The following is a 22,212-nucleotide window of genomic DNA, read 5'->3' on the forward strand; positions in this document are numbered from 1 at the left end:
CCAAGTGCTCTCTTTGACAAATTCCTATGATTCTAGTACTTGTTCAAATACTTTATCCATAAAAGAAAATATGATAAATGCAATAAAGCATTATTTTCAGGATTCCAGATTTGATTTTTTTTTAAACTGCCAGCCTGTATGTTGTTCCTGGGGAAAGTCTGATTGGAGTCAATTGTGTCCTTATTCTATGAAAATACATGGAGGGGATTGTACAGGTAGTCCTTGTTTAACAACCATTCGTTTAGTGATGGTTTGGACTTACGACAGATCTGAAAAACCCAACTTACAACCTGCCCTCAAACTTATGACCATCACAGCGTCCCCACAGACACATGATCATGATTTGGGTGCTTGGCAATTGGTTCACATATATGACCATCACAGTGTCACGTGATCACCATTTTTGACCTTCCTGGCCAGCTTCTGGCAATTGAAATCAATGGGGAACTGCATGATTCACTTAACCATGTGGTTCACTTAATGTCTCTGGTGATGCACTTAACGACCGCCACAAAAGATCATAAAATTGGGTTGGATTTACTTAATGACCACTTTGCTTAGCAACCGAAATTCCGGTCCCAATTTTGTTTGTTAAGCAAGGACTACCTATTTCTCCAAAGGAGCTTAACATATACCAGCAGCGATTAAAGTTTTCTCAGCTATGGTCCAAGCTCAGCAACTTTTTGGAACTCAGTTGGACGCTTACAGGTCATTCCTTTCTCTTGAAAGAGTTCAATCCAAGTTTTTAAGATCTATCTTTCAAGTACCTCGCTGCGTCCCCAACATGGTGCTTTACCATGAATCTGGCCTACTAAAAATAGAAACTTCTGCTTGGATTTACACTTTTTCTTACTGCTTAAGCTTTCTTTTTCCCCAGTTGGCTGGGCCCCTTTGATTATGACCAATAGCTTTCAATCTTCTTGGTGCCAGGCAGTACATGCCAAACTGCAAATATATGGCTTTTCAGGGGCAGCCATCATCTTGTTGGGCTATGAACGTGCACTAGCTGATCTCAAACAACGGGCCATCGATTTAGAGCTACAATCAGATTTATCAGTTTTGCCTAAAAACCCTTTTTTGGGCCATTCTGCACATCTCCAGCCAGCCAGATATCTTAGCTGCATAACAATTACAAAATTTAGAAGGATTTTATCTTTAGCTAGATTCAGTGCCCTTCCAACAGCTGTTATTGAAGGGAGATATGGAAATACCCCTTTCCATCAGAGACTGTGCCCACGTGGCAGAGGAATAATTGAAATGATGGAACACATCATTTTATATTGTCCTCTCTATGCAGATGCTCACCAGGAATTATTATCTCGATTTTTACTGAACATCCAGGTCATTCAGATTTGTTTTGTCTCAAGCTGTTTCTATCAGACCAATCTGATTTTACTCCATTGACCATAGCTAAATATTGCTCTATAATTTGTACAGCATGCTGCAATATCTCTTCTAATTTTTCCTAGAGTTTTTAGAATTTTAAGTGGTTTTTTTCCCTTTATTCTAATCAGATGTGAATCTTCTGTTTTATTTGCTGGTCTATGACCAAATAAAAACTGATTGATTGACTAGCTATAGTATGAATTTGCATCTACTGCAAAATACTTTTTAAAAAAGCTTTCATTTGCAGAGATGATACTAGGTTTCAGGACAGGGCTGGCAGTCTGTGACTGGCAGACCATTTGCACTCACTCAGCATTCCAGGTATAGCATCTAGGGTACCTACATCATTCCTTAAGGGGGAGAGGCAGATTTTGGGGCTTTGGGGATGGCCGGTTAAAGGTGCTTTAGACTTGTAAAAAACTGGCTTCCTCTTCTGATGATATAACATGACCAAAAAAAATTACACTGTGTTCCTGGCTGCAAGAAAGCCACCTTGCTTAGTGTATCTGCTAGTTGATCTTTCCTTTTCATTGGTGCCATTCTTTGTCATTGCAAAGCATGTATCTCATTTCTTGTCCATTTGCACAAACACATTTTGAGAATAGTTTTGAGCTGGAAAAAAAAATTGTCATGAGTATTTGTCAACTCTGTGTATGTAAAATAAATACATTCTGTTTTTATACATAGACTCAAGCTATTTTTTAATCTCCTGCAGAAAATTTTTTCAATATCCTAGTGTTGAATTTTGTACATGAAGTTATTGTGAAGGCGGTGGAAAAGTACCCTGAAAATGAGAAGCTACAAGCAGCAGGCATCAGTTGCTTGGCTCTCCTCAGTAAGTAACTGAATTAAAAGTTTTTCAAATTAATTTGCCCTAATACCTTTTTTAATATGAACCCGCAAAATGAGTATAGAGGGAAACTTTAAAACTTCGTCTTTCTTCAGCCCTCCAGATATGCTTGGATTGTAACTTTTTCAATTCCCAGTAGGCTAAGAAACCTGAGAGTTGTATAGTTTTAATAAGAAAGTTAGTGAAAGTGGAAACAGAAGATGCTAATGCAATGTCTTTTGAATACATCTGTTGTACAAGGGATGAAGGAGACAAAGAACTAGCAAGAGGGACAGGGAGAAATTTGGAGGAAAAGATCTGGGAGAGTAGTAAACAGATCAAAATCATAGTAGGGGAACTGCCAGTGAGTAATGAGAGAGATAGTACTGACCTGCAGATCCAATTATTATTATTATTATTATTATTATTATTATTATTATTATTATTTAAGCATGTATGCTGCCTGACTCTGAATGACTGGGCAACTTATAACAATCAAAGAAATTACAATCAAATCCATAAAACATAAAAAAATAAAGATAAAAGATGGCAAGTGTTATGAAGTGAGGCATCTCACTTTCCCTCGCTGAAGGCCTAGGTGAAGAGCCAGGTCTTCATGGATCTTCCAAACAACAGAGTTGGGGCCAGCCTGATCTGGGGGGGGAACCTTATTCCAGAGGGCAGGTGCTGCTACAGAGAAGGCACACTTCCACAGTCCCAATAGATGGCATTGTTTAATCAAAGGAACCCAGCGCACAACACTGCAAGAATGAATTGGCCGAGCAGATGTTATGGGAGACAGGCAGTCCCTCAAGTAACCAGGCCTTATGCCATGTAGGGCTTTACAGCAACTGCCTCATACAGCAACTGCAGTTGTAACGGTGCTGAAAAAGTAACTCTGTGACCAATCCTTGCATTTACAACCTTTGCAGAGCTGTAAAGCAAAGAAAAGCTGAAGTATGATCATAAGCACAGTTGTACTTAGCGACCACTTAGCTTAATAACCAAGTTGCTGGTCCCAACTGTGGTCACTAAACAAGGACTACCTGTGTAAATAACAACCAGCACCTTGAATCTCACCAAGAAGCAAACTGGCAACCAGTGCAGCTCACACAGCAGAGGTGTTACTGAGGCTCATGCCACCACATTATGGACCAGGTGAAGCTTCTGGATGGTCTTCAAGGGCAACCCCATGTAAAGAGCATTGCATTAATTAAGCCATGAGGTGACTAGGGCAAGAGTAACTGTTTGAAGGGCCCCTTGATCTAGGAAAGGGCACAACTGGTGCACCAGATGGAGTTGTGCAAAGGCCTTCCTCACCATAGTTGGCACCTGCTTTTCAAGCAGGACCTGCGAGTCCAGGAAGATCCCCAAAAATTGCATCCAGGGTCAAAAATGGGATATCCCCAGATCTGGATGGTTCAAACACCCATAGCCACTTGGTCTTGGTGGGATTGTTCTTCCACATCCAAACCTGCACAGCCTCCAGGCACTGGGACAGAATCTTGGTAGCCTCACTTGGCTGGCCTGGAGTCAAAGGATATACTTGGGTATCATCAGCATATTGATGATACTGAACTCCAAATTCCCTTCTGTCATGGCAAGGGTTCCCCCTTTTTTGGGGCCCATGGGCAGATTTGAAATTTTGAGAACACTTTAAAGGTATGCTCAGAACATGGCTGCCCATCAGAAAACAAATCATTTGTTCTAGCTCTCCAAGATGCTCCCTGATATTTCATCTTATATTTTCCTCTTTTTTCCCCCTAGGTAGATGGGCATGTTACCAAAGCACTGCACTCATGCATTCTTGGAAATAAAGGTGATGCTTGAGTCTGGTGCTTTGCTTTCAGTATTCTTCCACTGCTTTTTTAAATTAACGAAACCCTTTTCAAAAAATCCAGTGGGGCACGTATTTTGGCAGGTGTCAGAGACGTATCACCAAGCGTATTGGTGCTCCTGAGCATTGTGTCAAGGATCCAGATTATATGGTATACAAGTGTGCCCATAAGTTTATAAAATGTATTTCTATCTAGACAGATAGAATGCTGTAGTAATATCCTTGACTGAAAGACCATCATGATTTAACTTGTTTACGATCACGATAACTGAGCAGCAAAAAAGTATCTGAGCTGGAAACACTCCTAGCATATAACCTGAATGGTTCTGAATTTGTTTTTCGTTCTGATTGAAGGTAAAATGAAAGGTTGACAGTTGGAATGCAAGAGCTTAGATTAATAGCATTGTAACCAAGATACCAGATGTAACTTAGGTACTGTAGTTTAATTATGCAAAGTTCTGTTACCTGTGAGGGAATTTCACTTTAAGAAAATTAATTTAGAATTTTAAAAACAACAAGCTGAACTGTTAAGATGCTTGTTGGTCTTTTCTTTTGGTGATGACAAGTAACTGCTAAGAAAACAAATTGAATCATTTGCGAGTGAAGTTTATCTTGTCTGCTTGCATTTGCTTATCTGTACTACGAAAATGAATGGATCATTATGTTTTCAAAGTTCAGTAAATGATAACTTTTCTCCAAAGCGGAAACAATATTTTTAAATAGAGATTTGGAAGAGAAAAAGGAAGAAGAGGAAGAAGACAATTTATGTTGGCTGGAGGCCTGTTATAAAGCATTAAAATACCACAGAAGAAATAGGGATGTACAGGTACGAAACTGAAAGTGGGGAACTAGGGCCTTAAATATTACTTAAATTTTATCTAGAGGAAAAAGCTGTCAACATTTATTTTATTTTATGTCATTCTTAAATACAAACTACACTGAATATAACCACTTTAACTGGAAATAGATATGACTTGATTTTTGTGCAGAAGCAATCTGGATTCTCACTGCAGCAAGTAATTTTGTTTTCTGTAACTTTTAAAGCCAAAAGATTATATTAGTGCCATTATTTCTGAGAATCCAGCATGTTTGCATCTCTACATATACATAATCAACATTATTATGGTATTTGTTTAAAAAAAACTTATATGGCTCTTGAAACTTTCCTACCTAGCGTGAATCATACTGGTGCTTGTTATTAGTATGCTATGAAGTTAGATGTGCTGGCCAAATAATCGCTTTTACTCTTTCCATTTAGGAGGCTGCTTGCTGGGCTTTGAACAATCTGCTTATGTATCAGCCTACTCTTAATGAGAAGATTGGTGATGAAGAAGAAAAGTTAGTAGCTTGAATGCAATCTTTTGCAGTGCCTTTGTCAGCTGCACATTTTTTGTTTTTGTTTAAATTTTTCACATGTTTCAATTAAGGTGATCAGAATTGCTAGGAGAGAGAATAAATGGCATATTGACTGTCACTTCATGGATTGCATTTTTGTGGTGGAATCATTAATACTCATATTGGGAAAAGCAGAGAGAACTGCTTTTTATCCATCCAGTGGCCTATTCAGTGGATCCTTGGAACAATACAGGTAGTTTTCGTTTAGCGACCACATTTGGGACCGGCAACTCAGTTGTTAAGCAAAGCGGTCACTAAACTACAACTACGCTTATGGTCTTAACTCAGCTTTCCTTTGCTTTATGGACCTGCAAAGGTTGTAAATGTGAGGATTGGTTGTAAAGTTACTTTTTTATCAACTGTCATAACTGAGAACAGTTGCTAAACAAGGCAGTCGCTAAACGAGGACTACCTGTAATGACATAGGAAGCTCCTTTGGTGTTATCGTTAGCAATATGGGTTCCCTGGTGCTTGTTCTCAAGATGGCAAAGGTGCTCCAGTTAGTGGTGTTCAGTTCAGATCCAGTGGTATATCTGAATAGATAAATGGGAGTGCCATGAGAAGGTGGTGTGGCATGAATGTATGGTTTTGGAGCATAGAGTGGTACAGAATAACACAGAATGAATTACCAAGTGTCTGTTTTCATACTACAATGTCAGAAGAGGCCTGAATGTGTTGTTCCTCCTCTTCTGTGGCCATTTGAGCTTGCCTACCACAAATCTCTTTGAAGGTATCTTTTGAACAATTTGGGATGGGCACTATTTGCTCACATTTTAGTGAAGATCTACCCAGTTTTGAGTGATTCCACCCTGCCTTTTCCACTCTGTGCCCTATCACACAATGTGGAGGAGGAATCCTGACTCTTTGGAGCGATATTGTAGGAGGCACAAATGGTTGCAGGATGTAAGAGAGGAAACAGTACTTCCAAGAACTTCCATAAATGAACTTGGTTAGGATCAGACCTGTTGTGTTTTACTTGCTTTCTCCCCTGTTGATTTTAATGACCATGCCAGAAATGTTAACATTGAAAGACAGCTCTTAAACATTCTAGATTATGCAGTTTTAGCCAATTGTTTTTTCAAACCCAGTGCATTATCACTATCAAATCTGAAAGAGAGAATCACTCGTAAGGCTATATATGGTCGAAATAAAAACCTAGTCCCCTAAGTTACTTTTATATTACGTTTAATTCCTGATCAATAACTTAATAATAAAATGTGATGATGTGAAGTTTCCATTGAAGTTATAGCTTGTAACTCTATTTTTCTCTTTGTGTTAGGTGTCCAGCACACAGAGAAATGATGCTAGCCATGTTAATGTATTCCTCTTCCAAAGAAGTATTTCAGGCTGCGGCAAATGCCTTAGCTACACTAGTGGAGCAAAATGGTAAAGAAATCGAATAATGCCTAAGTGGGGAAGGATGGGGTTCCAAAACCAGCCCTTGTTACTTGAGTTGGTCATGGACCCAAACAAGGCTTATCAGTCCATCAGTTGGAGAGACACACAGATGAATTGGAGAATGAGCAAATGCGCTTTATGACCAAGACTAGGCTAAATTAAATGGTATTATAGCTCATTGTTATCTTGACTTACAGAAGTTGCAGCTCTTAATTAGGCAGCCCATAAGCCCAATAATTGTAAATAGCATTTTCTAGGTGCCATTGAAACTAAGGCACTATTTTTAGTAAGTCATGTTGATTTCAGTAGAACTTACTGAATTTAGGCTGCAATCTTTATGCATACTGTACCTAAAAGTGACTCTTACTGAATTCATAGTCACATTAGAAGAGAGTACAGAATCAAGTTAGAGACCCATCTAGCCTGGCATTTTGTGGCTAACATTAGGAACATGGGAAGCTCAAAAACAAGACATATAGGCAAGGCATCGATGCTCCTTGTCCACTGTTGCTTCTAGCAGCTGGCATTTAGAGTATGCTACCTTTAATTCTGTTGATAATACATCAGGAATGTGAACCTACAGATTTCCAGATTTTGCTGAAGTATAATTCCCAGCATCCTATATCATGGACTACTATGGACTAGGACTTGTAGTTCAGCATCTGGAGGTCACTGGTTGCCTAGCCCTGCAATATGTAGCCAATAAAGCTGGTAGTCATTCATAGCCCTATGTTGGACATTTATAGGGCTGCCCAAAGTGTCTGCTTTGACAAACAGCATTACTTGATTGTGAGAAAAGCATTTTAAAGGTTAAGTACCTGCATTTAGTCTACGTAATTTTTTTTTCTTACTATAGCAAGTGCTAGAGAAATTCTTTTGGCCAAAGGTATACACATGAATGTGCTGGATATAATGCAGAGACATTTGGATTCTCCTGAAGTTGCAGAAAGTGCTTGCAGATTGCTGAACCGTGCTTCTGAAGGAAGGTAACTAAACTTAGACTCTGAACAACTAGATCCCAGATCAGCAGTCCTCTGTGTTAGTTGTTACCTGCCTTTGTGTTTCCTCAGAGATCATTCCCACTTTCCTAAAATTAGGTCCTCGCTGGCTAAGTACTCAGATGAGGTACCTCCAGGGAACACCAGGGCTTTAGTTTAGGCACTGGAAAGTTGAAAAAACATCCCAGAAGGAAGCAGTGGGAAATCCCTTTTGTACTGTTGCCAAGAAGAACTGCATATGTGTGCCCACGAAGTCACCAAGAGTCAGTCTCAACTTGAGGGAAGCTTGACCTTTAGGTGGCCAAGGTAGCCAGATTGGTCCTGATGGTCAGCTGATCAGTGAGCTGCTTGAGTTTAAAGGACAGTTAAGCTTGAGAGTAGACAAAGAACTTGGCAAATGTAGTGGGATTGGGTACAAGGTGTAATGACTGCCTATTCTAAAACACTCTCAGATTCATGAGCAGGAATTCAAAGATAACTGATTTATTAAAGAATAGTATGCAGGATCACAAAGAAAGCTGAGAATGATAAAAGCTCACCAAACACAAACTAAAAACCCTCAGTGCAAATGAGATCTCACCCCCCATAGAATCTTCCCAAGGTCACAATCCCAGGTGCTCCTAACGGCTTCTGATGGTCTGCGGGAAAAGTCCTTGAGCAGAGCACATAACCCAAACACATTCCATTGAAATGAACATAGACACAGAGCTTGGCACAAGGTTTCACAGCAGCTCCCTCCCAAACAGAAATGCGCGTCAGCACCATGGCATGTGAAAGGTTACGATGTACAGTGCACATTGAAACTGAACATGACACAAGGGGACTGATGGACAGGAATGTGCAAGTGAGGGAAATAAGTTGCTGACATTTGCAGGACTTTCAGAAAGCAAGAATAATGCAAAGGCCATTTAATAAACAGATAGGTAACCGAGTATTTGTTCTTTCTGGTATTTCCATGATTTATTTTCCAGTGTCCTCCCTCTGGATATCATGACCGTTGCAGCATCTGGAGTTATAAATGCTATGAGGAAACATAAAACCTTGCCATCAGTGCAGTTGGAAGCATTTCGAGTGATTTTACATTTTACAGCTCCAGGTAAGAAAGCTCACAGAAGACAGCAGAATATACTAATCCGAACTAGGTACTATGAATAAAGAATCTTGTCTATGTCCATGTTCTTTTTTATTTGTCTAATTATATATTTTGAAAGAATATAAGAAATGAGTGGTAAGATAGAAGAATCAAGTACAGGTAGAGAAATACATAAAATTTGGATAAGCATAAAATATGAAATATTTTGAAATCATGAAATATCAATCATAAAATGAATATATTCTAATGCATCATTAGAATCTTACAGTATTATAAGATGTTTTATATGCATTTTCTAATCAAAATCCATAAATTCCTGTTTAATTTTAAGCTAAAAATGCTTGGTTAACACTGTTCAATTCATTAAACTATAGGTAATAAATAATACAACAGTACAGGTAGTCCTCGTTTAGCAACTGCCTCATTTAGCAATCATTCGCAGTTACAATGGTAATGAAGTAACTTTACAACCAATCCTCACATTTACAACCTTCACAGGTATGTAAAGAAAAGGAAAGCTGAAGTAAGATCATAAGCACAGTTGTGGTTTCACTTAGCGACCACTTCACTTAATGACTGAGTTGCCCGTCCCATTTGTGATCACTAAATGAGAACTACCCATGCTATAAATTATTCATCAAGTTAAAATATGAACTCTAAAGCCAATATTTTGAATGTGGCATGATTCCATATTGTATATAAGATTGTAGTCCAAGAATGGTTTCCAATTAAAATTAAATTTGACATCAGATTTATTTTTTAAGTACAAAGTTATTCTAGACATCATGGCATACTCCAACAATTTAATCCAACAATTTATTCCCATTCTTCCGAAGAGAGAATAAAGGTATTTTCCAGTAAGCATATAAAATTCTTGCAGCTGTTAATATACATAATGCTAGTTCAAGGTATTTTGGAGCGGTATATGGTTTAGTAAAATTCAGTAAAAATATCTGAGGTTGCAGTGGGATTGCAGCTTTCAAAATTTGTTCTGTTCTGTAGTAAATCATTTTCCAATATTGTTGGAGAACAATATTTACAGCATTGCCACCACATATAAATGAACAATCCAACCTGCTCATTACATTTCCAACATTTTTAGGAAAAAAATGCAGCTGTTAAAACAGATGTCCTATCCAGATTAAACATTTTTTTCAAAAGATTCCAGTGTATATTGAAAATAAGGTTTAAATATTTGGTATAGACAAGTAATATTATAATAAATGCATATATTTATTATTATTTTTTGCCTTTGAATCAGTTTTTGACTCCTGGTGACTACCTGGACTAGTCCCTGCTGTTTTCTTGGCAAGGTTTTTTGGATGTAGTTTACCATTGCCTGCTTCCTAGGGCTGAGAGAGAGCGACTGGCCCAAGGTCACCCAGCTGGCTGGATGCCTAAGAATTCATTCTCTGGTTTCTAGCCCAGTGCCTTAAGCACTACACCAAACTGGCTCTCCGTGTATTATACACAAGCCAATAAAAGGCCAAGGGTTAAATTAAAATATTTGCACAATTCAAGAGAACTAGGTAGTCTGGCAGCTTTGAATTCAACCTGTATTGTCATGATAACTATTTATCATGATGGACTTTAGAATGTTTATATTTTCCTGTGGTTCTGTTACTTCCATGGAAGTGGCAGGCCTTCCAGAGGGATTGCACAGATACATCTAGGCTAACACGCACAAAAATAAACAACTAGTAAGGGATCATGCAGTGCTAAGTAACCTATTGAATATTTGGGTTAAGACAGGAAAGGAGTAAGCTGAGATTTTTCCCATCTTGCTTCATTGTTAAATGTCTGTTTTTACATTGATGAAGGCACTAAGAAATATGTTCAGTAGAAGGATGATAATTTGTTTAGATTACAAGATTTTATTGGCAATAGGACAAAGATGAAATCTCTTGAGTATCTTACAATACAGTGCCCCTCTACATTTAATTGGTTTCAGTATCTTCAGGAAAGATGTACATCAATAAAAAAAAATAATACAGAAATAAGGGAAAATATTGAGAAGCTTGACTGAATCTGAAAATCTTACAGCACATACTGATCATATAAATTACTAGTGAAGTATGACTTAGAATCTGAACAAATGAAGGACTGTATGATTAAATGGATGCAGAATATGAATATAGTCATTGCAACAATGGAATTTCAGTGGAAGAATATCAAATTTACTTGTAATATTGCACTCAAAAGAAAATCAGTATAAGATGTTTTACTTTTGATATATCACTTCAGTCTTGATTGCTAAAATTATTTTCTTTTTGAAATTTCTAATAACAAAATTAACAAGGAAAGACCACTAGTTAATGAGCTTGAAACCAAGTCCAGTCGCTGTACAGCTTTCCACTAATTAAAGTGAAGCAAATTAAAAATTGATTATCCTCTACTAATGGAGGATGTTAATTAATTTGGGGAAAATGCTCTTTGGAGGTATACATGTTTAAGTCCCATTGGACTGCATCCATTCAGTGACAAAAAGTTCTGTGCTTCAACAGAGACTCCAGTCATTGGAGAGGAAGATGGAATAGCATGAAAAGTGAAAAGAGAAGTTGTTTTTATTTAGTGATAAGAAAAATTGTTTTTGGACATTTCTGTTTTGTTAGGTAATGGCAAAAATTCATATTCTTCACCATTCAGTTGACTGAAAGTCAGTATAAGGACACCATTGCCATTGGGAAAAGCTTGGATGTCTACCTCTTCTACTGACATTAATAGGTCCTTGAATTTGGACTGATTAGATAGTTAATTAGGTAGCTATTAGTGAATCCAATCAAGAAAAGCAGAATTATTTACAAATACAAATTAATTTATGTAATGTAATATAATGTAATGTAATGTAATACAACACAACACAACACAACAGTAAATTAAACAATTCCTTCTACAACAACAGTGGGGAATTTGTGACCTTCCAGTGCTAAACTGATATTTTTATCATTTAATTTAATTTATTTATTTCTCAGATTTTGCTACCACCCATCTCCCCCCCAAGAGGGCCTCTGAGTGGTTTACAATAAGTTAATCAATTAAACATTAAAAACAGTAATCATAAATAATGCATAAAACATAATACAATAGAAAAATAGAAAATAAAAATCCAAATGGCTATAAAAGATGGTAAATATGAGGAGAGCACTCTAAGGTGCCAGCCATCCCCAAGAAAGACTCCCCCCCTCCCTACCCCAAGCATGGCAGCAGAGCCAGGTCTTCAGGGACTTCCAGAAGGTCAGGAGCGATGCGGCTTGCCTCACCTCTGGCGGCAGGATGTTCCAAATGGTGGGAGCCACTGCAGAGAAGGCCCATTTCCTGGACCCCACCAAATGCAATTCTTTTACCAATGGGGTCCATAACATGTCCTCTCTGCATGAACAGGTGGAATGGGTTGATGTCATGGGGATGAGACAGTCCCTCAGGTAGCCTGGACCCATGCCATGTAGGGCTTTAAAGGTGATAACCAACACCTTGAATTGGACCCGGAAGCAAACTGGTAGCCAGTGCAGCTTGTGTAGCAAAGGTGTTACATGTGCCGATCTTGGGGCACCGAGAATTGCCCACACTGCCACATTCTGGACCAGCTGTAGCTTCCGGATACTCTTCAAGGGTAGCCCCATGTACAGCGCATTGCAATAGTCTATATGGGAGATGACCAGGTCATGAGTGACTGTTCAGAGGGCTTCCTGATCCAGGAAAGGGCGTAACTTGCACACAACACGAAGTTGTGCAAAGGTCCTCCTGGCCACGACTGCCACCTGTTCTTCGAGTAGGAGTTGAGTCCAGAAGAACCTCCAAGTTACATACCGGGTCTGTCTGGAGCAGTGCAACCCCATCCAGAACAAAAGATGACAATTTCCTGGATACAGAGGAGTCATTAACCCACAGCTACTCTGTCTTACCAGGGTTCAGTTGAAGCCTGTTATTCCCCGTCCAGACCCCCACAGCCCCAGGCACCGAGAGAGGGCAGTCACAGCATCACTTACCTCACCTGGGACGGAGATGTATAATTGGGTGTCTTCAGCATACCAATGATACCTCATCCCGTGGTGACGGATGATCTCACCCAGTGGTTTCATGTAGATGTTGAAAAGGAACGGAGAGAGAACCGAACCCTGTGGCACCCCACAATGGAGGGGCCGAGGGTTGGATCTCTCGCTCCCTATCAACATCGATTGGGAGTAGCCCTGGAGGAAGGAGGTGAACCAGCGCAAGACCACGTTGCCTACCCCCAACTCCCTGAGCCACCCCAAAAGGATACCATGGTTGATGGTATCGAAAGGCACTGAAAGGTCAAGAACAGCAAGGATGGATGCACTGCCCCCATCCCACTCCTGCCAGAGATCATCCATAAGTGCGACCAATGCTGTTCCTGTCCCATATCCGGGCCTGAAACCTGACTGAAAGGGGTCTAGATAATCCGTTTCCTCCAGCGTCCTCTGGAGCTGCAACACCACCACTTTCTCAACCACCTTCCCCAAAAAGTGGAGGTGGAAGACAGGACGAAAATCATCCAACATAGTAGGGTCCAGCAATGGTTTCTTGAGGAGGGGGTGCACCAGTGCCTCCTTAAAGACAGCTGGGAACACCCCCTCTCTCAAGGATGTATTAACCATCGCCTGGGCCCAACCACATATCACCTCCCAGGCTGCCTTCACCAGCCAGGAGGGGCATGGTTCTAGATGACAAGTAGTGGTATTGACAGTCTAGAGGATCCTGTCCACTTCCTCGGGTCCAGCAGGATCAAACATCCTTGAACCTTGATCAGGCTGCTGAGGTTGATGAGAATTAGAAGGTCACATATTCCTTATTTGTAATGGACTGCAAGAATAATCTTGAATGAGGAAGAGCCACAGCCTAGAATAATGGTCTGATAAGAGTCCAAAGGAGGGATGGGGTGGAGAAAGTATCTCAGAAGGGACCCTCCCTAATTCTCTGGAAAGTAAAGCAGGGGAGGGGGGAAGTGCTTTCAGACTTGCAAGATTCTGTTATTGAAACCTTACAATAAAGGTAGTATTAGTACTCACAGTTTTGGTTTCCTGTCTGGACTGCCTTGAAGGGCTGACATTTATCCTATTTCACATCATACAATTGTCTGTCTAGGATATAGGCATGAACAATCATGTAACCATTTCATGACAATGTGTTAGTAAAAGGTGCCCCTCTATACTCATGTGAGCTGCATTCACTACCAAATCTATGAGATTCCACCCCCTTTAAACATGTGAATTGTTTAAAGTGCCTTTGTAAGAAAACATAGCAAGCTGAATTGACCCTGAGTGGAGACAAGGGGAAGAATCAGACAGGGACCATTGGCCCAATAAAACAAATTGTTTATATTCACTTGCCACATCTCAAAGATAGTATAGCTGACATGCCAACCTAGTAGGAAGGGATGAAGGTCGCCCAGATGGGTTTATCAAAAACATTTCAGTGTTACACCTTGGGTCTGCCTTTTTCTTTGTCTTGTAATGTGGTGGGCCAAAGATATGCAAGCTGTGGTTCTGCTTTTGCTAAGGGCTTCCAAGCAAGCTGCCAATGTTTTGCTGGGAGGCTGGTGTACACTGTTTTATTGTCTGCATGCCTAATAAAATTATGTTGTATCTTCAAAGTGATTTGGTTGCTTTAGTGAGCCAGATTTCAGCCACAACCATTTGGTGCTGTGACTTGGATTGGAAGGAGGAGAGGGGAGGCAGTCAGTCACTTGTAGCTTGCTTGTGCCACTTTGCTGCTGCTTCCATTTTCCTCTCCGATCCTGAACCCATTTGAAGATAACACCTGGGGGAATTTTAATTTGGCCAAGGAATTGTTTGTATGGGAAGAACCCTGCGGGGTGCAGGTTCCAGCTGAAAGCACTGGGAGAGGTTCTGCAGGTGCGAGGCCTGGGTGGGTGCAGAATGGATCCAGGTATAAAGAAAACTGCATGGGCAAGTTTGAATTGTTGCTGGCTGACTCTGCGAGTGGGTGCAGTGATGGGCAGGTTGACATACGCTTTGGTTTCTGCTGACTGATTCTGGGAAGGGCACAAGTATGTGCAGTTTTCAAGTCTATACAAGTATATGTGTAACCAGTGTGTTTTCTGTTTGTAACCATTTGTCTGTGTATATTTGTGTGTATATTTGTCAGGGGAAGTACGTGATGTGCAGGTTGCTTTGCTTCACCTTACCCTCAGATATATGTGTGTGCATGTGCATGTGTGTATAAAAAATCAGGCTGAAAATCTGTTTCAACCACAACAACATAAAACCTGTTCCTGTGTTGATTTGCTGAAAATAAGTCCCACTGTTTATTCGGAATGACTTGGAACAGTGTTTATAGAACAGAAGCCATAAGAACGTTCATTTGAATGCATATTCTGTTGAACACAGTGGGACATTTATAATTAAGCATGGTTAAGATCAAACTTCTCATCTGTTTTATCACCAAACTGTAGTTTGCCATCATCTGGTATACAAATAAGCAGTTTTCCCAGCATGGAACAAATTAAACAGAAATCACTGGTGGTAATTTATTTGCAATAAGAGTTTCTATCTACCCTGCATTTTTAGCATGGTAGCACTTTAATAAATGTATCTATTTCTCCTTTCTAATTTAATAAGTACTTACCATGACTCTTCTCATTACTGAATCACAGGATACTTTTTAAAAAATTTAGGGGAGAAATGTAGCCAAAAGTATTTTTGGTTTGTTATAGCTGGTGGTGCAGTTCACTTTTTTCCTATGCTAATTTCATAAATCCATTCATAAACACCAAATGATTGTCCGGCAACCTTCTTTGAGACGCCCCCCCGCCACAAAACATGGGTTAGAAATCTGTTTAATAGTACTGAATAATTAAGAATTCATTCCAAAGAGCTCCTTTATGTTAATATTTCATAAGATTTAGAACTATGAAACTAAAACTTTGTGTCTGTGTACACACACACAGACACACACACACACACCTTTTAATTACAGTAATTGCTTTTACAAATTAAGTGTTTCTGTATGTTGCAGGAGTACTAAAAAATCAACAAGCTCATTCGGGAGATGCTGAACTGGCATTAAAGTTCAAAATTATTAAAAATCAGTGTTTGCTGGAAGGGGCTCATTCACTTGTCCTTGATGCTCTCAACATGGTAGGGCTTGTTTATTTTATGTCTGTTTTATCCTATACAACATGCATTATTACATAACTTTTTAAATACTACAAGCTGGTTATAAGAACTAAATAAGGATTGAATTCCATATTCCTCACTGAAAAAAGTCACTTTACATGAATGAAATGCCTAATCCTAATTTTGCTGAAGTTGGAATATTTGGTCCATGTCTTAAGATCTCTAAAATTGGTTTTATGTCACCTTGTGCACTGATACGGGAGTTATTCAACTATATGGCAACATGCTCATTTAATCACCTCCTTGTCTACAGAAGTCACTTGCTATTGGGATTTAATAATGCTACTCTATCAGTTGGAATTCTCAGCTTTGCTTCAAATGGCTTCTGTGCACTTTTCACAAGCAGAACTCAAGTTCTGAAGGAAGTTAAAAGACTTCATTGGCCAGTGTGCAAGGCTCTTTTAATTCTAAAGTGCGGAATGCCTTGATTTTGCCAGTAGTTAGCTGCTTGCACTGATGCTGAAGGAACGTTATACAGCAAGGCAAGATTGTAAACAGCCGCCCAATTGTTGAAGAATTCATCCTGAACAATAGACTCCTCCCTTTTTTTTTAAAATCAGTGTTCTCCATCGCATTCTGTTCTTGTTCACATCGGTAAAAATAAATATCAAATTACTTTCTTGTTTCTGCTATTCAATATATACAGTATAGTGAAACCATTTAATGGTGTAATTGGGGGGAAGAGAACATCTGTTATTAACAAACATCTGTTAAATTGGAGAATACTTGTGATTTGTATAATGGCACACATGACGTTAATTGGTGCATAAAATTGGTCCATTCCATGAGAAGTCCATTGCATCATGGTTCAATAAATCAAGGATTCACTATATAACCATTTGCTTTCCTTGCTTCTAGTTTATTGGAAATCCTGGAATTCAGAGAGGTGGATTGCAAATACTTTCCTCTGTAATAGAATGTTGTGGTGCGTTAGAAATGCTAACACAACAAGGGATGACAGATACTGTGCTCCACACACTACAGATGTATCCTGATGATCAAGGTAAGCAGAAAATCATTTATTTTGAATCTGAAAATGTCGGGTCATTGAACCAATCTTTCATCAACCTGGACAATCTGCAGATGTGTGAGCCAACTCCCAGAATTCTCTGTAATTGCCATGACGCATACGATGAATATCCACATTCCAGAAGGCTGATCTAGAATGTTTGCGTGCAATGCTTAGCCATATTTTAGACCTATGTGTATGACTTGTTGTTGGTTATTTCCAGCAAAATTTGAGTTCCTCACATTTCTCATTCCTCCACACATCTGGGAAAGGAATTTTGTAGCATTTAATTCAAGTAGAATCCTATTTTTTGCTGTTGTACCAAGAGCTATCATGGATTTAAAACAAACTCTGGTTCACTAAATGAGCTAACTTCAGAACATTAGTTACAGATCAGAGTTGGTCCTGACAATGTGACAAACCAAGATTCTTTGAAGATGACTCCAGTGCTAGCAAAGGAGGGGAAGGGGAATATGTGCAGCCAGGGGTCTTTCCTCTGGCTCTCTCTAACTCAGTACATGTAGTGCTAACCTGTGGTTTAAGGTTACCTGTGAAAATAGAAATGTGTGTTAATGACATTAAATATAATCAATCAAAGTTTATTTACAGTCCAAGACCAAACACCATAAAAGACCAGCATACAGTACAATAACTATAAAAAGACATTTAAAATGGCAAGAAAATCCAAAGGAATTAGCAGCTAACAATAGCATGAGGGAGGAACCAGATGGTTTCTAACCACTTGGTAAGAATTTTGCAACCTTCTTAGAGGTTTCTGAAGAGGAGAAGGGTAACAGCCTCCTGGTCACAATGGCAATTAGAGTTATTAACAGTTGGAAGTATTAAACTTGATTGTCATTAGGTGGGCAATGGACATTTTAATAGCACATGTAAGACAGTTTCTACTTCCAAGTCTGTTTGGCTATCATATGGGAGGCTTACATATCTACTGAGTGTTGCCCTAATAGAGAGCACCCCAATTTGGTCCGAAGTAAATAGTCTCCTATGTGGAGCATATAAGACGTTACAGAAATATCTAGGGACAGACCAAGGAGGAGGAGCGAATGTGCTATAAAGGCGATGGGAGCCTTTGGCTCTGTCATTTTGGATATCTAGATGCCAAATCCCCTGCTTTAGTTCAGCCAGGGTTTCATCAAGTCACAAAGCAGGTAGTGTTGACAAGGTAAGACCCCAGTATAACAAATCGTCATTAATTTGTCGTCTTAGCAAGGTGAGATGAACTAAGGAAGTTCTCCAGTTAGACTTACTCCAGCCAGAAATTAAGACAACAAAATCTCAGTCAGGTCCCAAAGGAAATGCAGCCTAATTCTAGTCGTGTTAGGGCATTGGTAGTTGAATAAGGAACTCGGAGTAAGATTCTCAAGAATTTGGATTCATTTGCTTCTGAACTGGGAGACTCCTTAAAAGTATACAACTGAGCACCATATAGTATCAAACCCAGAACTTTGGATTAAATAAAATTTTCCTGATCATTTTCTTTTTCTTAAGAAAAGTCATAAATTCAACTTCAATATATTGGCATGTTGACTTCTTCCAGAAATTAAGCTATAAGTGTCCTGACTCCCAGGAAACACTCTGAGACAGGGAACTGTTCTCTAATGTTTTATTGCTAATATATAACAGCAATCCTAACAAACTGAACAAGCGTGGGAAAACCCAGCCATATAAACCCCGCAGGTTAAGGCGGTCCCAATCTGTGCCTCTTGGAATGGCTCACCAATTCCTCAGTGCTACGCATGCGCTTAACAGTCTGGAAGGGAGCCCCCTGCTCGCCATCCTTACTCATGACAATAAGTGGAGAAATAAAGCATTGCTCCAGTAAAGTATATTTCCTTTATTATATGTACAAAAAGAAACATAACAAGACATATTCTGTCTAGTTGTGTTTCTTTTTGTATATATAATATAGGAAATACACTTTGCTGGAGCAATGCTTTGTATTAACAAAATATACACATAAAATACACACAGATAACAATTAGCTCAGACATGCTGTTAAGAAGAAACAGCAAATATTTTGTGCTTGAAAAATATTTCCATTGTAATATTCCTGACCTTCTTTTCTTTCTAGAAATACAATGTTTGGGTTTAAATCTTCTGGGATCCTTGATATCAAGAAAGAACTTGAGTATTGCAGTTGTCCATGTCCTGGCACCTCTCTTGGTTTCAGCCTTACGACGATTTAAGGAAGTTGTTGAAATACAGGCTCAGGTACATACAGATGCAATACCTGCTTGGACAGGAAGCTTCTTTGGGGAAAGTTAAATTCAGATATTTGTTTTTTCTCCTCCGTTGAACCAAAAGAATGTATGTGCCTTACTGCTGGCATAACCAAAGCACAAAATTAAAAAATTTTATGGGTCTCGTTTGCTTTAAATCTTACAAATAAATTCCTGTCATACTCCCTTTCTTTTATCATCCAGATTATCCTTGTCTCATTCAAGTTCAGTTTCCTTTCTACTGCATTCTGCCCTTGTCTTCCTCTTAAATGGCGGTTCCAATTTTATATGCATTACAGTATATATGTTAGGGATCCAGTTTGGCATAGTGGGTAAGGCACCAGACTAGAAACAGGGAAACCATGAGTTCTAGTCCTGCCTTAGACACAAAGCATAGATTATTGTTTCAAAGAAGCTTTCAGGATGAAACTGTGCAGGATTCCAGTTTGTTGTTTGGAGTGGGGTCCTTTGTACTCAGCAGGTTTCTTCTCTGAATAGACTGTGTTGTAAGATGACCAAAGTGATTTCACTCAATAATGAGGGCTGCTAGGAACTACGAATGTTTCAGATTCAAGCACTTTATTCCTGATTTATTAAATTAATGGTATGTTTGAGCTGATGTCACATTTTCATTTAATTGTAGGGATTTCATATTATTTTAACAATACTTGACCCATCACCTTGGTTTGCAAAGCTGCTCATAAAGGAATCATTTGACACGTCTATTTTCTACCAATTGTCCTTGTGTTTTAATGATCAAAGAGATCAGCAGGTAATGCACATCTTCAGTGTTTCCTCATTTGTGTCTTCTGACCATGTCCCAGCCCCTCAACTCATTTATTTTACCAGTCTTGGGAAGGTGTTCACCGAAGTTTCAATCATCTGTCATTTCCATTGTAGTTTCAAAATCTTTGTTGTAAATGCTTTGCGAAAATAGCTGAACATGATGCTTTAAAAAACCTGATGTTGGAGAAGGCCTGTGATGAACACAATGCCATTATGGCAGAATGTTTGCTGTTGCTGGGAGCGGATGTGAATAAAAGGACAAAAGCGAAGTCTTTAATTTATCAAGTACGTAAGTCAAAAGCTCAAGTAAACTTGCTAAAACATAAAATTACATGTTTTAATGCATTGGTTTGAAAGATTTATACCTGCACTTAAAAAGGCAAGAATAACTTTATGATTAATCCAATATATTTAGCAAGATTGTATTTATTTATTTATCAAATTTAGTCACCACCCATCTCACTCAGAGAGTGACTTTTTTAAGCCATGATTTGGTGAATAATCCATTGACCTGGTCCACAGTCAATGCTGAAACATAAAGCAAGGTTTACAGAATACAATGGCTGTATTTTCACATCCTGCTATGCCAGATCCAAACAAACAATGTTATAATTTATCTCAGTGTGAAAAATCCAGGCTTTGACTATATTGAGCAGAAAACTCTCAGTTTTTAAGTCCAAGTTGCCCTTTCAAAAACGTTTTTTTTTAAAAAATTTATTAATTTGACACATTTCTAGGACCACCCAACTCCAGAACAACTCTGGGTAGCTTTATAAATTAAAAAGGCAAGAAAGAACATAGTATCAGAAAAGAACAATAGTCACCCATAGGGAACAATAAAACCCTCTTCCACATAGAACAAACATAAAGGGGCTTGACAATCACCCTAGCCCAAGATCTGGAGGAAGAGGTCTGGTTATTTTCCCCCACCCCTCAAATATAATATGTCAAGCATCCTATCTAGGTATGAGTGCCATCAGGTATAAAAATAGAATTTCAAACATTCCATTTCTGTCCCCCTAGCATTCTGCTTTTTTCCCCACATTTCACTAAACCATAGATTGTGTTAAGCATGGCTGTAGAATAATCCACACGGATCTGCTTCAAAGACTCTATTGAGAGGAATTCCCACCACTTACTAAAATAATTCTTCTTTCTCCCGTCGTAGGTATGTGAGAAAGGAAGCAACCCAAAATTGGTAGAGCTACTGCTGAACAGTGGTGCCCGCGAACAGGATGTTCGGAATGCTTTAACAGTCAGCATCAAGAAAGGAGACAGTGAAATCATTAGCCTGCTTTTAAAAAAACTTAGCCTGGACGTCGCCAATAGCAGCATATGTCTGGGAGGCTTTGGTATTGGTAGAATTGAACCTTCTTGGCTGGTCCCCTTGTTTCCAAATAAACCTGCATCCTTCAGGAAGCAAACCAGTATGTGTTTGTAGAATGGATATTAATATTAAAACGTGTAGCAGACAAGCCACCTCTTCGCTAATTCAGAGCTAACTGCTGAACAGGCTAAGCCATGGGATCTTTCATGGGCCACTAAGTTGATATAACTATATTCTGGGAATTCTGAGTATTTTATTATTAGACAGGGTAGGTTGGGTTCTTCCCAGAACCCTTCATATAGAAAGGTAACCTTCTTGGCCATGTGAAGATGTATAATGGTGGTTTGTTATGCCATGCTTTGATTTATATTGGTGCCAGTAGTTGTTTTGTTAACCCTGATGTAAGAGGGAGGGGCTGTCAGGAAGCAAGGAGCTTGCAGCCTCTTCCTTATTTGTGGAATTCTGGAACTAGTCCCATACATTTACTCTGCAGTAGCCTTTCCCAGCATGGTGCCGCTTTGGAGATTCTTAGCAATGTTGGCATACCATTTTGGCATTTATAGTTCAATATGTTTGGCAGGCACCAGGCTAGAAAAGAGGAGGTCATAATTAAGGTAATTTAACCTTAGTTGATAATGTGAATTATTACTGACTTCCTCTTTCGTATATCGACTTGTAAAATCCAGAATTGCTTTTGTTTTTAAATGTGAGAGACTGTTTTTCTGTTCTCTCAATTTGTAAGTACTTTTCATTTGTT

At 39.1% G+C, this 22,212-nt stretch overlaps 1 protein-coding gene across 1 annotated transcript in view; it reads left to right on the forward strand.

The window, feature by feature from the left end:
* The window catches only part of LRRK2 (leucine rich repeat kinase 2), an 84,581-nt gene that overhangs the window by 14,896 nt on the left and 47,473 nt on the right, over positions 1-22,212 (forward strand). Inside the window, exons 8-19 of the mRNA XM_063307982.1 lie at positions 2,102-2,221; positions 4,754-4,878; positions 5,311-5,390; positions 6,727-6,833; positions 7,702-7,831; positions 8,815-8,939; positions 15,933-16,054; positions 16,952-17,096; positions 19,195-19,334; positions 19,986-20,114; positions 20,243-20,413; positions 21,297-21,555. Of these exons, the coding sequence (XP_063164052.1) occupies positions 2,102-2,221; positions 4,754-4,878; positions 5,311-5,390; positions 6,727-6,833; positions 7,702-7,831; positions 8,815-8,939; positions 15,933-16,054; positions 16,952-17,096; positions 19,195-19,334; positions 19,986-20,114; positions 20,243-20,413; positions 21,297-21,555 (1,653 nt within the window). The remainder of the gene's footprint in view (positions 1-2,101; positions 2,222-4,753; positions 4,879-5,310; positions 5,391-6,726; positions 6,834-7,701; positions 7,832-8,814; positions 8,940-15,932; positions 16,055-16,951; positions 17,097-19,194; positions 19,335-19,985; positions 20,115-20,242; positions 20,414-21,296; positions 21,556-22,212) is intronic.

The sequence above is a fragment of the Candoia aspera genome, chromosome 7, assembly GCF_035149785.1.
Source record: "Candoia aspera isolate rCanAsp1 chromosome 7, rCanAsp1.hap2, whole genome shotgun sequence".
NCBI classification, from domain to species: Eukaryota; Metazoa; Chordata; class Lepidosauria; order Squamata; family Boidae; genus Candoia; species Candoia aspera.